Here is a 16,263-nt window from a genome sequence, read left to right on the forward strand (position 1 = left end):
CTTCAAAAATATTATTAATACATGACTTTCTTGACAGTTAAAATAGAACTCAGCTTGTACTTTTAGAGAATAATTCAAAAATAAACTTAAACACGTCAACTGGTGGACAACAAAACTTCAAGTTACAAATAAAAAGTATCATGAAGACAAAAACGAATTGAGAACAGAACAAGAGCTAGGAGAGAACGAAATTAGAATGGAATAACAACTGAAGGAGAAATTAAGCTAAGACCGAATAACAACTTAAGGAGAACTGAACTAAGACTGGCCAGGCTCGAGTTTATCATCAGTCTCTGCAGGGTGTGTCTCTTTTTACGAAACAGTTTTTTCATGCCTTACGATGATTAACACTTCAGTGCTTTCAAAAGAGAGTATTAACTAACGGCTGTACTTCTCACAATGTGAAACTCAGAAGTAGAAAGAGACATGAAATGAAACACTTTCAATGAAACATGTCAGCATGAATACATGTTATCAGAAACATTCATTATTTTCTATGACTTTTCTCAATATCCTAATTCAAGAAGAAGGAAATGTATTATATAAGGTATTATATTTGGGCTAGGCAAACCAGTCTCAATTTGTAGAATATAGATGTATTAAAATGCTATAACAGTATTACTTGTTAAAATGACATTCCACAGACATTTCTTTAACTAGCCTCTGGATGACAGTATGGCTCCATGGTAGAGACTTATGATTAAAAATACATCTAACTTCTTCAAATTCCAAGTTAGAAAATCTAAAAAAACTGTAAATTGACACAAATCATGAGCTGAGTGTAGATTGAACATTGTAATCTTGGAGAATGTTCTTCTACATAAAGCATATATGTACAATGTGAATAAAGTGTGGAGATCAGTATGTTCATTCATTGATCTTAAAGCTTCATCATTAAATGGATCAGAAAGTTTGATTGACAAGACAGATGATCAGAGGTGCAGAGTTTTTACCACCATCATTCAGATCCGGACTGAAGTATGGGTAAAGTTTTATTGAAGGAGCAGCCAGTAAAGGAGTAGATAAGAGCTGCAGTATCTACGTCATGAAAGGAGACCAGACCCTCCTCATAATCCACAAACACCCCCACCTTCTCAGGACGAGAACCAAGAGAGAGACGCACTGAAGGACCAGCAAGAGCGAAGTATACATCAGAATCAGTATGAGAATCAGACTCAGACTCGGAATCAGAATCATTTACCAAACCTACTGTCCAGCAACCATCCTCAGGAATCCTTTAACCTGAACCTGAAAATAAAATCTACCTGAAGAGAAACTCTTCTTTCCTAAAACACACGCACATGTAGAAAATCTCTCTGGGTTGTCTGGAAGATTCTTCCTTATGTTACCACAGTGAACTTGTTTTCCATCATCAGACAGGATGAGTTTAGGATGTGCTGTATCAGGATCTAGAGTCACATCCACTGCATACTGCTGGACCCTCTTCAGCTCAGCCTCAACCAGCTTCTTCATGTCTTTACTGAGTGTCTCCTCCAGCTGAGTCACAGCTCTCACCACAGTCCCCTAATATGATGACCTCTGTCCAGTCCTTGGTGGGTGGAGCAGCTTTCAGGGAGGAGAAGCTTTGGAGGAGGTGGTCTTCGGAGCTTGAGAGCTGCTTTACCTCAGAGCTCCTCTTCATCAGCTCAGAGACTTCCTGTTCCAGATGTTTGATGAAACCTTCAGCCTGTTTCTCTCTTGTTTTCTGTTTGTCTTCGATCTCCTTTATGAGCTGGTCCAGGCTTCTCTCAACAGACTCCATCAGAGCAGTGAAGACCTGAACACTTTCTGCTTTCTCTCTGTCTGCAGCATCTTTACTCATCTTCACTGACTCTTTCATCTCCTCAATCTTCAGTCGTCTCTTCTGGATCATCTGCTGAATTTCATCCTCTGTCTTCCCCAGCTCTGCCTTCTTTCCTTCATATTCTTCTTTCAGAGGAACAACTCATGTGTCTTGTGGTCTAAAACAGAGCAGAGCGTGCAGACACATGTCTGGTCGGTCTTACAGAACAGCTCCAGAGGTTTATCGTGCTTCCTACAGATCCTGTCTTCCAGGTTGTCTGCAGGGTGGATCAGCTGATGTCTTTTCAGGCCTGACATTGTCAGATGAGGCTCCAGGTGAAAGTCACAGTAGGAGAGCAGACACACCAGGCAGGACTTCAGGGCCTTCAGTTTGGTTCCAGTGCAGACGTAGGAGGAAAACCACCCAGCAGCAGGATCGCTTCCTTACAGGAGGAGCACTGCCAGAGCCCTGCAAAATGACCTCCAGCAGGCCACTAGTGTGCATGTTTCTGCTCAAACTGTCAGAAACAGACTCCATGAGGGTGGTATAAGGGCCCCACATCCACAAGTGGGACTTGTGCTTACAGGTCAACACCGTGCAGGGTGATTGGCATTTACCAGAGAACACCAAGATTGGCAGATTCACCATCTGGAGACATGGCACGTGGAGGCCCACACACACTCTTTAAAACCTTACTCTGATGTGATTTTTTGACATGACAAAACAAGGCTTGTCATCTGGAGAAATCTCTGCACACATATCAGAGTAATTTTATCTAGTAGCTACTATTCCCTGATTATATGGAGTTATTTTTTTTTTGTTTTTATCTGAAATATGTGGCTTAGCTTTTCTTCAGTCATGTTGTCTTTATTGTGGGGGGTATGGCCTGCACTTGCGCTTGGTTGGTCTGGTGGTGTTGGCTGCGCTCGCCATCTGCGCTAGGGCGTGGCATGCCCCGTGGCTACGGTGGTTCTCTGGTCTTGTCAACCATGCGCCCCACACTGGGGTGGAGGTTCTCGGGCACTGGGGCTTCTGACCTGACTCTGGGCCCTGGTAATGGTCTCACTCATATTTAGGGAATGCCCACATGCATGTGTGTTGTCACCTGCCAGCCCGTGCTGGATCACATCAAGAAGAATTGATGAGTCCCGGCTATTAAGGGCTGGATTATTGTTTTTACTCTATCACTACGTGCCCTATGGCAGACTTCTCTCCTCTATTGGGACACCCTTACTCCCCTGGACTCTCTCATCTCTCCAGAGATTTACACAACACCCCCCTGAACCCAGTCATACTTGAGTGAGGTGACTTGGAAAGCACAGAACCCTACACACCACTAGTTCCTACCAACACCACACGCCTCTCCTCTACTGTCCATCCTTCTACATCTTTTCTGTCCTTTGTTCTCCCCCTCTATTCACTGAGGTGTAGCACTTCCCTCCCTGCCACACAAGGTCACTGCACTCAATAAAGATCAACAGGACAGTTCCCAGGGAGGGCTGCATCAACCTCATATAATGTTGATACCCTGTGGTGTCCAACTATGCAGACAAATGCAGACAATTGCAAAAAAAAAAAAGAAAAGAAAAACAGTGTACTGCTCCATGTCCATCAACCTATGTTGCACAGCCTAATTACTTTGAAAACTTAAATTTTTGAAAAATCAAATAACCACTTATTTTTCTTTTCTTTTTTTTTTTACTGTCCTGTTCTGAACAGACAACTCAATGAAACATACACGGACCTGGTCCACAGCTGCTTTGTGTAGCCTGGCTTCAGTTATTATTTGGATTTTAAATCTTAAACATCATACCTGTCTGATGTGAGTCTGCAGTTCTGTGATTACTGATCTGAACCAGACCTTCCTCCAGAGGTTGAAGGGAGGTTAGTTCTTAGCTTGTTTGAAAACTGATTTTAACTCTTGTTTTAAATGTCTGTATATGCCAGCTAATGCTAGCCTAGTAGGCTACACTGTTTACCATTGCTTGGCAACACCATCAGCTGTTCTGTGCCCTTGTCTGTATGACAGGGGTCTTCAAACCGATGGAGAGATTAAGTAGGAAGCCCCTACCTACTATATGTGATTTATATTAAACCTGGCTTAGTGCCATTTATAAATATACATTATTAATCATTTTGCATTCAATATCAAGCTATCCCTTAACTAAAATATGTTGTATTCATGTTAATGTGTATTTAAAGATTTAAATTTCTGAGGGAAAATTAAAAATATACATACATAGGGGTCGTGGACCCCCTATTGAAGACTATATGATGTAACCATCAAACCTGTCTGATGTTAATCTGGACAACGAGTCTGTGAGATAATCTGATGTGAACCGCTTTAGTCTTAGGAGGAGTGGATATGGACATAAATCTGCTTGATCCTTTTGAGTCATTTGTCTCAGTTGGACTCATGTATGCATCAATGGTTTATTTTTCAGAGCATTTAACAAATGTCTCCTTCAAAAATTGTCTCACAGGGACAAAGAATTCAATCAATGTTCAGCTGTTTTTTGTAGATTCAGTTCACGTTTATTTTGTCACATCTGTAAACAAATCGAGAACTTTAGTGAGCACCTCCCTGTGGAGGTTTATGGCGGACATTAAATGACACTCAGTGCGTTTACATGCAGAGCTTCATCGAGCTATGCTCGAAATTCAACTTTCTGACTACAGTCCTTGTCCCAGTTTACATGCAGCGTAGAAAATCTAATAACTGTTCTCCTCTTCCACACTAGGTGGCGATACGTGTCTTTTCAGCAGGTTAATACCACATTAATATGGCTCGCTTTCTGGTTGACCTATTACGTGATATAATAAACAAGAGTCATTCATGCGGCGGACCGGCATTTCAAACAACAACCAGACGGATAATAGCACATTTTTTAATCTTGTACGTAACGTTCACACTACTTTTGCTGCAGGTAAGATCCGCGCTGTCTCTCAGACGGTTCTTCTAGCTGCTCCGTTTATCTTCTTCTTCTTCTGCAATCGACTTTCTTGGATGTTTTTGTTTCGGGGTCACACGCCAGCGCAGCAGTTGTGGAGCATGCGCGCATGCATTATCCAATTGAAAACTGCGGTTACCATGTACATGCCGAATAACCAAATTCTAGTCGTATTATCTGGGCGTCTCAATTGGATAATGAGAACTCACGATTTTAATTGGAGTAATGTGTTTACATGCACTTATCTCCTATCTCCTGCAGTAATTGTTGTTTTTTTTTTTTTTTTTTTTCACGTGCATGTAAATGCACTGACTGATGTTCTCAACCTTCTTTCTACAGCCCAGGTGTGTCAAACATGTGGCCTGTGGAACACAAGTTGCCCACCAGAGGGTCTAACCTGTCCCATGGTGGATGAATTTGCAAAGTGCAAAAATTACACTGAAGACATTAACTGGATTTATTCCAATAAAAGTATTTGCTATTCCCAAGGTTCACATGGTTGGGCATGTAATGTGGGCACGACACTGAAACTTACCCCTAAATTCCACCGGGTCCGTCTGCGTCGCGTATTCGAAGCGTTGCGCCTTCGCGAGTAATACGCGCCCATTAAAGTCAATGTATCAACCTCCACCGGCTCCATAGTGCTCCGTTTCAGAAGCGTCCCAGAAGCGTTGTGATGCTCGGCCACACGAGCATTTCGCCTCTGTTCTCTGTTCTAGTTTTTCAAAATAAAACACCATGAACAGACTCCGGGTCATGTTTTCTGTCGCTAGATCAACATAACGCTATCATTCCGCAGCAGTTCTAGTTGTGACAGAGCCATTGCTAAACCGCGCCAAGCTCAACAGAGCAGATTGCATCAGGACAGGAAATCCGACGGAGAATCAACGTAAAACATTCCGCTCCCTTTCAAAATAAAACACATACGCCGTTCACGTAGCCTCACAACTTCACATCATCATTACGTCATGGCCGAATTGAAGTGGAGCAGCATAAAATCATTTATGATACAACACATTCTTTTTATAAGGACAATACAAGAAAGGACAAAGGCTGGAACGTAATCCCACGGTCTTGTGTACGTCCAGGATTATCGCGTGATATCGCATGAATATGGCCGGCTCGCAAGCCAGCGCTATGCTGCCGTTCTGCGCCTGTGTCGTGCCCAGTGAGTGTTGACGCCGAGTGGAGGACGGACCAAATACGCAACGCTTGCGCAACGCGACGCGGACGGACCCGGTGGATTTTCGAGGTTAGAACTAAACAGAAATTCTTTTTGTTAAGATATATCTAGTTATTCATTACATGTGTTGAAATAGTGCAGTCTATTAATTGAAAACACTTTCACAACACTTTGCTGCACTAGGGTCAGAGCTTTAGGGGGGCTTTAATGTCAAACTATGTGTTGCAAAGCTTCATTTGGTTTGAAAATTACATCTAAATGAGAGATGAGGTAGGAACTATAGGTGCAAAACTAATTTAAAGATACAAAGTCCGTAAAGATGGGCAGTCCTGCCTAAGGGACAACATCATTCTCATCTCATCTCATCTCATCTCATCTCATCTCATCTCATCTCATCTCATCTTCCATAGCGCTTAATCCTGCACTAGGGTCGCGGGGGTTGCTGGAGCCTATCCCAGCTGGCATTAGGCGAGAGGCGGGGTACACCCTGGACAAGTCGTCAGCCTATCGCAGGGCTGACACTGAGACGTACAACCATTACAACATCATCTTGTCCTTTTATATTTTTATAGGTGCTGGGACAAAGTTTAAGTTTGGACTAGACATGTCTATACTTTAGTAAAGGAAACATTAAGAGTTGTCGTTGATTATAGGTTAATAAGCAGTTGTGTTACCGGTCCGACCCACTGGAGGTCAAACTGGACCCTGATCTAAAATGATTTTGACCCCTATGTTCTACAGAGAACACAGAGACACAGAGGAATCAGCGAATAACCTGAAGCCAGGAAACAGAGGTTCCGTGAATGTGGTGTTGAAGGTGTGGAGGTGGACCAATGTCTCAGAGGACACTCTGTAGAAGGACAGAGTCCCAGCAGGACAGTCCACATACACTGCTACTCTGTTTGAGATGCAGGTGGAGGAAATGGGTGTTCTCCTGTTATTGTGCCAGGCAAAGTAACCTTCAACAGCAGAACATCTCAGACTCCACGACTGGTTATTGAATCCAAACCAGCAGTCCTTGCTTGGTCCTCTCCGTCCGATTCCTCTGTAGCTCACCGCTATGTAAACCCAGCCCTCCCACTCCACCTCCCAGTAACGGCGACCAGTGAAACCATTCCTGCACAGCAGCTGTTTCCACCAGAACCTGTCGGGAGTAGGAGGATACATCTGCTTCTCATCCCTCCCCGTCACCGTCCTGTTGTTGTCGGACAGTTGGAGGAATCTGTTGACGGTGTTTGTGTCGACAGTGAGTTCACAGAAATCTGATGGAGAGAGAAAAGAGTTTTAACGTCTGACGTGTCCCTTCATTAACGGAGAACAGAGTGAAACTTTTCACTTTACTCACACTTCCTCAGACCAGGTCTCAGTCTCTGCTCTCCACCGTGGTCCAGCCTGGAAGAACAAAGTCTAAAGTTAAGAAGTCCTAGTGTCTGATGTGTCGTTACATGTTACATTAAGGATGAAAACAAAAAAACAACACATTGTAGCATGTAGCTCTGAGGATTGAAGCTTCCAGGGTTCAAGTCTAATCTTGAACTAATCTAGTCTAGTCTTTCCATCTTGTTCCTAAATCTGGATCATGTCTCCAAGTCAACAACCATGTGTTCCTGTTTCTGGTCCAGTGGCAGGTAGAGATCTATTAGAGAGCAGCTGCTACAATATTTTACTGACCACATGGTGGTGCTGCTGCTTATTTACACACAAACTCAGATCAGATTTAGTGCCGTCTGGGGACGCATGTGGAGACACATTTTAATGAATACTAGGTGTTAATAGTACATGTAAATACTAAAAGCACTTTACAGTCACAGTGACAAATTCACCCATTTAATAGCATGTCTGGTAATGTCTGGGTTTGTTGTAACAGATTGTGAATCAGCCACTCCAACAAACATAGTCCAACCTCTCATCGTTCCCTCATACCTGAGAGTGTCCAGCCTACAGACTGGATCCTCCACCCTAGCAGACAGCAGTTTTCCTCCCTCGTCTCCTGGATGGTTGTAGCTCAGGTCCAGCTCTCTCAGGTGGGAGGGATTGGAGCTCAGAGCTGAGGCCAGAAAAGAACAGCCTTCCTCTGTGACCAGACAACCTGACAGACTAGAGGCACATACACATAATCCTCCTATTATCCTCAAATATTGCTAACACATTTTACTCTCAAGAAAATTATTTACATAAACTTGTTGACCAAGTTTTTGTGTCAGGCACTTTGTTTATTTGTTGACTACACCAATAACCCCTTGCTACCAGTGAGTTGACCTTCCCTCTACTGTTATTTTTTTGAATGATGAACATTGGGGTCAAATTGACCTCAAGGATAATAGGAGGGATAATTATAAATAATGGGTTGTAACACACTTAATACTCCACACCATCCTCCATCAGCAATACACCACATGCTGACTTAACTGACAGAATCTGATTGTGGTGGGTGGATAAATCCAAATGTCGACCAATCTTGATATCACGGCATGTATCGACATCAATCGATACCAATGTGACGAAATCAATACTTACGTTTCAGTTTCTCTCTTGTACGACTGAATCAGTTTCATTAAAGAGTCGACCAGACTGTGTTTGTCTAAAACTGCTGCTGCCCATCACAGAGGAGACCAGGCTCAGTGTGACTCAGCAAGCGCAAGTTGTGATAATGGAGCGGTAACACAACAAACTTGTAAAAGCATGAGAAATATCAGGGAAAAGAAAACAGAGCTACCAAAATGGAGAGAGGAGGAGATTGTATTGTTTTGTACTTCCTGAACTACTTGTTGTGAACTGATAATTGTTTACACTTTGTTTATTTAAGAAAAAACTGAAAGAAGTGCTATGATGGAGATATTTTGTTTCATAATTTTATTGTAGTTTCTGAACATTCTTCCTGAAAAATAATTTGTTTTCATTTACTCTCAAGTGATAATTTTGAGTTGTTTCTCTCTTTTACTATGAGAATAAGAATAATACAAAATACTCTACTTTACTACTAAATTTTGTACTGGATTTTAACTGATTATTAATCTTGAAGGCAAATCACAAAAACGCACAAAGGTCATGAAAATTAATTCAGATTCAGATTGATGAGGCATTATTAAAATGTATTGATATCGATATCGGTGATACTGTCCCTGTATTTACGTCGGATCGATATCAAAAAGGTATCGTACGCCACTATAATCTAATCACTGTCTTAATACATGGTCCTTTGGCTCCATCTACTGGAATAATAGTAGTACTACAAATAATAAACAAAGCCATGTTGTAGTGAAAGTTAAGACTCTTTTATGAAACTGGACCTACGTACATAACTCAAGAACAATACCCCTTAGGGTGATTCTGACTTATGTGATAGAAACTTTCAAAAGAGACCAAAACCATGAATGAGCTCCACGATGTTAAACTATGTGTTTGTTCTTCTTTTGGTAACTTATGAGTTTCCATCTTAAACACTTTGGAACTTTTCATCACAAACACTGACTTGAGTGTCAAATCACAGTAAATTCTGAATACTCACCTTAGAGTTTCCAGCTCACAGCTAGGACTCTCCAGTCCAGCACACAGCAGCTTCACTCCAGAATCCTGCAGGTTGTTGTTGCTCAGATCCAGATGTTTGAGACTGGAGGACCAGGAGGTGACAACTGAGGACAGAGCTGCACAGCTTCTCTCTGAGAGGTTACAGTCACTGAGTCTAAAAGAGAGTTAATAATTAACACAGTAATTACAACAGAAATTACAGAAATAACAACTCATGTGGAGGTGGTCTGGGACACATGTGACCTCATTCCCTTGGTCAGTGTATAAAGAGTGATGTCTGTTTATTAGTAATGAACCTTTTAAAATATTCTAGCCTTGGAGCTGGTAAGAATAAACATGTGAAATAATAATAATCTGAGAAGGCTGAGTGTGATTCCACTTGTGGTCAATTATTGATGAGATCATACTGCAAACAGTATTTTCTCCTGGAGACCAAAGGAATTCATGCTTCCTCTATTTTTTGTCACTGTAGCTGACATTAAGTAAAAATACTCGACTTGATAGTTTCGTCAGTTCTCTGTTGACACTTGACACTTTGTCTCTTCCTTATTTGTCTTCCCTAATTCATGCCAAACTACCACATGTGGCATTATAGACTTCTATCTGATTCTGATCATTTTTAATATCCTGCAGTAGCAATGGCGTTGTTAAAACTCAGACTTAGACTTAGACAGACGTTAATGATCCATGAGGGAAGTTACTTTGTCACCATAGTTTCGTGTAATCGTGTAAGCAGTGTAATCAAAAAAAAAGTACAGAATTAGCAATATAAAAATATACAAAAGCAGTTGGCAAAATAGTGTCCAAGATGATGTGGATGTTTGACCAGTTGCATAGCAACAGTAGTGTGGATCGTGTTGTCTTGTTGTTTTTTGTCAATGGTGTTTCCTTATCGGCTGAGGGAAGGATGTAAATTCAAACGTGTGGGCGTGTGGGCAGTGTGAGTGTGGCAGTAGTAGTTCTGTAGTTCTCTTTGTATTCCAGGTAAAAAGTCTGACCTTTATCGAAAGGATGACCCAGATGGGTGAGATCTGATGGAATGAAAGGTCAGCAAAGATGACCTGGAGAAACAGGTAGCTTGATAGCTACTTGTTAGCTTGATATGAGTCATATTATCATCAGTACACTAGAAAATTAGTTAAGAGACGTTGCTATGAACATTTCAATTACCTGACCAGAAATGGGCCGAACTAATTTTTTGCAAAAAACTTTTGCCTCATAGATCCTGGTTTAGCTTCTCTAACCACAAGCGCCTCCTTAACTATGATAACTTTTGACATCGTTGTCTAGGATTTGTAATAACTTTTGCCAGTCTATAAAATTCCAAATGTTTTTCAAGGTCTGCAGGAATTGGTACAACCAAAAACATGACAATAATTCACCATTTCCCACGCTTTGTTTAGTAGTATATCAAACTGCCTGCACAGTATTTTGTATTATGTTATAGTCTGGTTGTTATAGTCTCAAAATGACAACTTTTTTCTCAACATTATATTTCGACTTTTTTCTTGAAATGCATGATGAAAAAAAAATAATCTAGCGCCTCTCATTTTTTCACCCATTCTCACTCACTAGCAGGTAGTTAAAGATGGACAGGTGAGATCAGAGGACTGAGCTCTGTACTTACAGAGCTTTGTTGGAGGCTTTGACCACCGGCAGCAGCCTCAGAAGAGCCTCCTCTGAAGCAGAGTATTTCTTCAGGTCAAACTCGCCCAGATCTTGATCTGATGACAGCAAGATGAAGCCCAGAGCTGACCACTGAGCAGGAGACAGTTCATCTGTGGAGAGACTCCCTGATCTCAGGGACTGTTGGATCTCCTCCACTAGAGAACCATCATTGAGTTCATTCAGACAGTGGAACAGATTGATGCTTCTCTCTGCAGACAGATTCTCACTGATCTTCTTCTTGATGTACTGGATTGTTTTCTGATTGGTTTTTGAGCTACTTTCTGTCTTTATTAGCAGGTCCTTTAGTTTATCCTGATTGGTCTGCAGTGACAGGCCCAGGAGGAAGCGCAGGAACAAGTCCAGGTGTCCGTTTGGACTCTGCAGGGCCTTGTCAATGAAAGTCCTATGGATCTTCATTGAGGAGTTTTTTCTCAGAACCAGCATGAGGTTTTGCAGAGACAGTGGAGGTAAAGATGTCACATTTGTGTTGTTGTTAATAAGTGACATCCTTACATGAAGAGCAGCCAGAAACTCCTGAATACTAAGATGGACAAAGCTGAACATCTTGTGTTTGTCTTTCCGTCCACGTTCTACTTTGAAGATCTCTGTGAACACTCCTGAGAATACCGAGGCTTCGATGAAATCAATTCCACTCTCTCTCAGATCTCTCTCGTAGAAGATCAGGTTTCCCTTTTCCAGCTGCTGAAAGGACAGTTTGGCTAAAGACTTAATGTATGGAATGCACCTCTCTGGTCCGTACTTCTTGTTTGTCTGATCGATCTGAAACACCAGGAAGTGGATGTACATCTCGGTCAGGGTCTTGGGCAGCTCTGTTTTCTTTCTGGTTTCCAACACATCCTCCAGAACTGTAGCAGTGATCCAGCAGAAGACTGGGATGTGACACATGATGTGGAGACTACGTGATGTCTTGATGTGGGAGATGATCCTCTCAGCCTGCTCCTCATCTCTGAACCTCTTCCTGAAGTACTCCTCCTTCTGGGGGTCAGTGAACCCTCTGACCTCTGTCACCATGTCAACACACTCAGGAGGGATCTGATTGGCTGCTGCAGGCCGTGTGGTTATCCAGAGCCGAGCAGAGCGTAGCAGCTTTCCATTGATGAGTTTTCTCAGCAGGACGTCTACTCTGGTCGGCGTGGTTACGTCCACAGAGCGAACATCATCAGCGTGAAGGTCCAATTGAAGGCGGCTCTCGTCCAGACCGTCGAACACAAACAAAAGCTTGAATCTGCTCTTCTTGTAGTTGGTGTTTCCTGATGACTGCAGAGCTGTGAAGATGTGATTGAGAACCTCCTCTTTGATGTCGACAGTTTCTGGGATACATTCATGGATGAGCTCAGCCAAACGGAACTTCTCTCCCTTCAGGGGATTTAACTGACGGAAGGTGAAGGGAAAAATAAAATGCACGTCTTGATTGGATCTTTTTTCAGCCCAGTCCAACACAAACTTGTGCAACAGGAAGGTTTTTCCGATTCCAGCGATTCCATTGGTTAGCACTGTTTTTATGGGTGTGGACTCTCCAGAGGAATGCCTGAACATGTCTCTGGGTCGAAGTGGTTTCTCTCTTTCTGCTGCTGCCTTCAGCATCATCTCGATCAGTCGGACCTCGTGCTGTGTGTTGATGTGAACGTTAGACCCGGTCGTGATGTACAGCTCTGTGTAGATGTCAACCAGGCGCTGTTTATCGGCCGCCCAGCCTTCAAGGGCACACATGAACCTGTCCTGGAAGTTTGACTGAAGCATCTGTTGGTAAAATGTGATGGTAGTTGACTCTGGAACACCTGGGTGAAACATGGAGTAAAAAGTGTAAGTCGTACAAGCTAACTTATATTAATGGGGACCTGTGATCCTGTGTTCTTTATTTTGATCTGGATCTTCATAGGTCTTTAGACTGATCTAGATCTTTATACATTCTTTAATTTGGTCTGATGTGGCTCTTTAGCTGTTGTTTAGTTTGATCTGGATCTTTAACTGTTCTTTAGTTTGATTGGGATCTTTAGACATTCTTTAGTCTGGTCTGATCTGGATCTTCAGAGGTTCTTCAGTCTGGTCCGATCTGGATTTTTTGTGGTTCTTTGGTCTTATCTGGATCTTTAGAGGTTCTTTCATCTGATCTGGACCTATAGAGGTTCTTCATTCTGGTCTTATCTGGATCTTCAGTCATTCTTTAGTCTGGTCTGGATCTTTAAATGTTCTTTGGTCTGATGTGGATCTTTTAGTGTTCTTTAGTGTGGTCTGATCTGGATCTTTAGACATTTCTTCATCTGATCTGGATGTTTAAATGTTCTTCAGTCTGATCTGGATATTTAGGCATTCTTTAGTCTGGTCTGATCTGGATCTCTAGAGGTTTTTAGTCTGATCTGATCTGGATCTTAGAGGTTCTTTAGTCTGGTCTTATCTGGATCTTCGTACATTCTTTCATCTGATCTGGATCTTTACAGGTTCTTTGGTTGGATCTGGATCTTAAGAGGTTTTTAGTCTGATCTGGATCTTTAGATGTTCTTTAGTCAGATCTGGATTCTGTGCAGTCACTGACCTTCTGGTCCTGAGCTGTAGCCAGACAAACTCTGTAGAAGATCTTTCCTGTTGATCCTCTCTAAAACCTTCATGGCCACGTCCACAGCTCCAGGAAGTCTGTAGGTCTGCACCATCAGGTCCACCGTGTCCCACCTGTTGGTCGTCTGCAGTCGGCCTCTTCTGATGGGGGCGAACCCTTGGAGGCCATCAGTCTGCTGCAGGAACCATTTGAATTTACTGAACTCCTCATCTCCTAGATCTTCCAGAATGTTCAACAGGTCCTCTGGTGTCATGACGTCTACCTGATAGAGTCATAGGGTTTCACAGCTGATCAGGACTTTAATGAAGTAAAGTCTTTCCTGTTTAGCTACATGCTACATATACTACAGCACACACAGCATCTGTCTGCGCTGTGTCAAATCAGTCATTCTATAAATGAACATGAGCTAGAAATGATACTCACAAAGAAAAAGGAGCTGTCTGAAGTCTTCAAGGAGTCTCCTGCTGATCAACACTCTTCAAGCTGTAGAGTCTTTATAGTTAAATCTTTACTATAAATCTTTATTAGGGCAGAAAAATGTCGAAGAAACACATCCTTGTTCGTCAATAAAACAGGAACTACCTGTATTTCCTCATAAATCAGCAGGAGAGCGTGATTGGTTAACAGCAGAGCAACACAATATGCTGCTGCCAGTTTTGCAATACGAATATTTACCTTTTTTTTTTTTTTTTTTAGTTTAATGACATTTTTTGTCTAAAACTTAACTGTTTAATATAGTTTTCTGCTTTTTCTGCATAAGTCTATTAAACCATATCAGCACTTTGCAAAACTAGCAAAAAAAAAAAAAAAAAATCAATCTTTTGACTATTTCTCTCAAAAATGAAAGTCTAAAATTGCAGAATGAATGATTTATTGTGTTTTGGGTTAAAAATTGTGGTTATAATGGGAGTTAATGGGCCATTTTTGTCCACTAAGTTCACAAGACTTAAATCTGATGCAAGAAAAAACTAGCCCATTGATGCCTGAATTTATTTACAATTACATATATAAAAAAAATAATAATTTGTTTTTTCAATTGTTGTCAATATTATATAGTTTAGATATAATTTTAGGTTTTATGCCAATTAGCAACAACAGGCATGAATGGCAAAAATAGTGAAACATTTATTGAAATTCCAAAATTGATATGTACAAATAAGACCCGCTATTATAATCCAATTTGAAACAGAGGTAAAACTTTTCATTTAGGACTTCTAAACTTTAAAACCAATGAACGGATCATGAAAACAGCAAGAAACAAATCAGTACATCTTTATTCCCGCTCTGTATCAATCTATTTGACTTCTTACTCCTTACTCTCGGAATTTAACACAGAAATCCATCTGTATAATATTCAATTCAATTCAATTCAGTTTTATTTATATAGCGCCAGTAACAATACAAATCGTCTCAAGACGCTTCACAAAAACCAGCCTGCAACCTCCAGAGCAGCATGAGGGCGACGGTGGCAGGAAAAACTCCCTTTTGACAGGAAGAAACCTTGAGCAGAACCCAGCTCATATGGAGGAACCCATCTGTCGAAGGCCAGCTGGGTAGAAACAGAGAAGATAGAGAGAAAAGAAGAGCAGGAGAAACAAGATAAACAAACTTCTGTCATAGATACATATATCAAGCGGAAGGAAACATGTAGGGTCTAGTAATATAACACATAGCATATGATAAATATGTGATAAATATGTTCACAGTACCTCAGTCAGTCGTTGTGTTGTCAGTCAAAACTCCAATTTGCTGCTCTGTATCTGTACATGTGTAATGACAATGAAGTTGATCTAATCTAATCTAATCTAATCTAATCTAATCTAATCTAATCTCCCCACCCCACCCAGCAGGGGCCCCAGCAGGTGTCCCGCCCGGGGCACTTCTTAGTACAGGGACGGCCCTGCACACAAACTGGACCCTGAGTCACCCCTAGCCTATAAGCAGACGCTGTTTCCGGCCAGTCGCGGAACTGAATTACCTGCAACTACCTGTTCCACCTGGTAACCTGGAGAATAAGCGGACCGCCCACCAGCAGCAGGCGGAAGCCGCGATGAATGCTGGGTGATACCGTGGCTGAGGTAGCAGGTACTGGTGTGTGATACTGCTAGATGTGATATCGACCCGATACCAAGTAAATGCAGGGCTAGTATCGCCGATGCCAATATCGATACTTTTTCAATAATTAAGGTGGATGCGTCATCAATCCGAATCTGTATGAATTTTCATGACCTTTAAGCGTTGTTGTGATTTGTCTTTTGGGTTATTAATCAGTTAAAATCCCGTACAGTTGGGCTGAAGTTTATCAGTAAATAAAAACGACACGAACAATTTTTTTTTTTCAGTGTTCAGAAACTACATTACATTTATAAACGAAATCTCTCTCTTAATTGCCCTAATTTCTGTTTTTTTTCTTTCTTTTTTCTTAACCTTCTTGTTATCTTGGAGGTCAGTTTCACTGCATGCAATGTTTAACGTCTGTAAATATATGATTAACTTAATTTTATTTCCTTCATATTTAATTACTTAAATTGCTGGAGTCAAGCTGACTCCAAGGGGAAAAAAAATGTTCCCAAAA

The 16,263-nt window shown here is 41.6% G+C and overlaps 1 protein-coding gene across 1 annotated transcript; it reads right to left on the minus strand.

Moving 5' to 3' along the window:
- Positions 1-6,462: 6,462 nt before the first annotated feature.
- Positions 6,463-14,275, minus strand: LOC125004036 (NACHT, LRR and PYD domains-containing protein 3-like). The gene is made up of 7 exons (XM_047578365.1): positions 14,112-14,275; positions 13,668-13,950; positions 11,073-12,912; positions 9,426-9,599; positions 7,841-8,014; positions 7,263-7,309; positions 6,463-7,179 (listed from the first exon to the last, which is right to left on the minus strand). The coding sequence occupies exons 2-7, from the start codon at positions 13,939-13,941 to the stop codon at positions 6,653-6,655; spliced, it is 3,036 nt and encodes a 1,011-aa protein (XP_047434321.1). The 5' UTR covers positions 13,942-13,950; positions 14,112-14,275; the 3' UTR covers positions 6,463-6,652.
- Between the last annotated feature and the right edge of the window lie 1,988 nt (positions 14,276-16,263).

This window comes from Mugil cephalus, chromosome 2 (assembly GCF_022458985.1).
Source record: "Mugil cephalus isolate CIBA_MC_2020 chromosome 2, CIBA_Mcephalus_1.1, whole genome shotgun sequence".
Taxonomy (NCBI): Eukaryota; Metazoa; Chordata; class Actinopteri; order Mugiliformes; family Mugilidae; genus Mugil; species Mugil cephalus.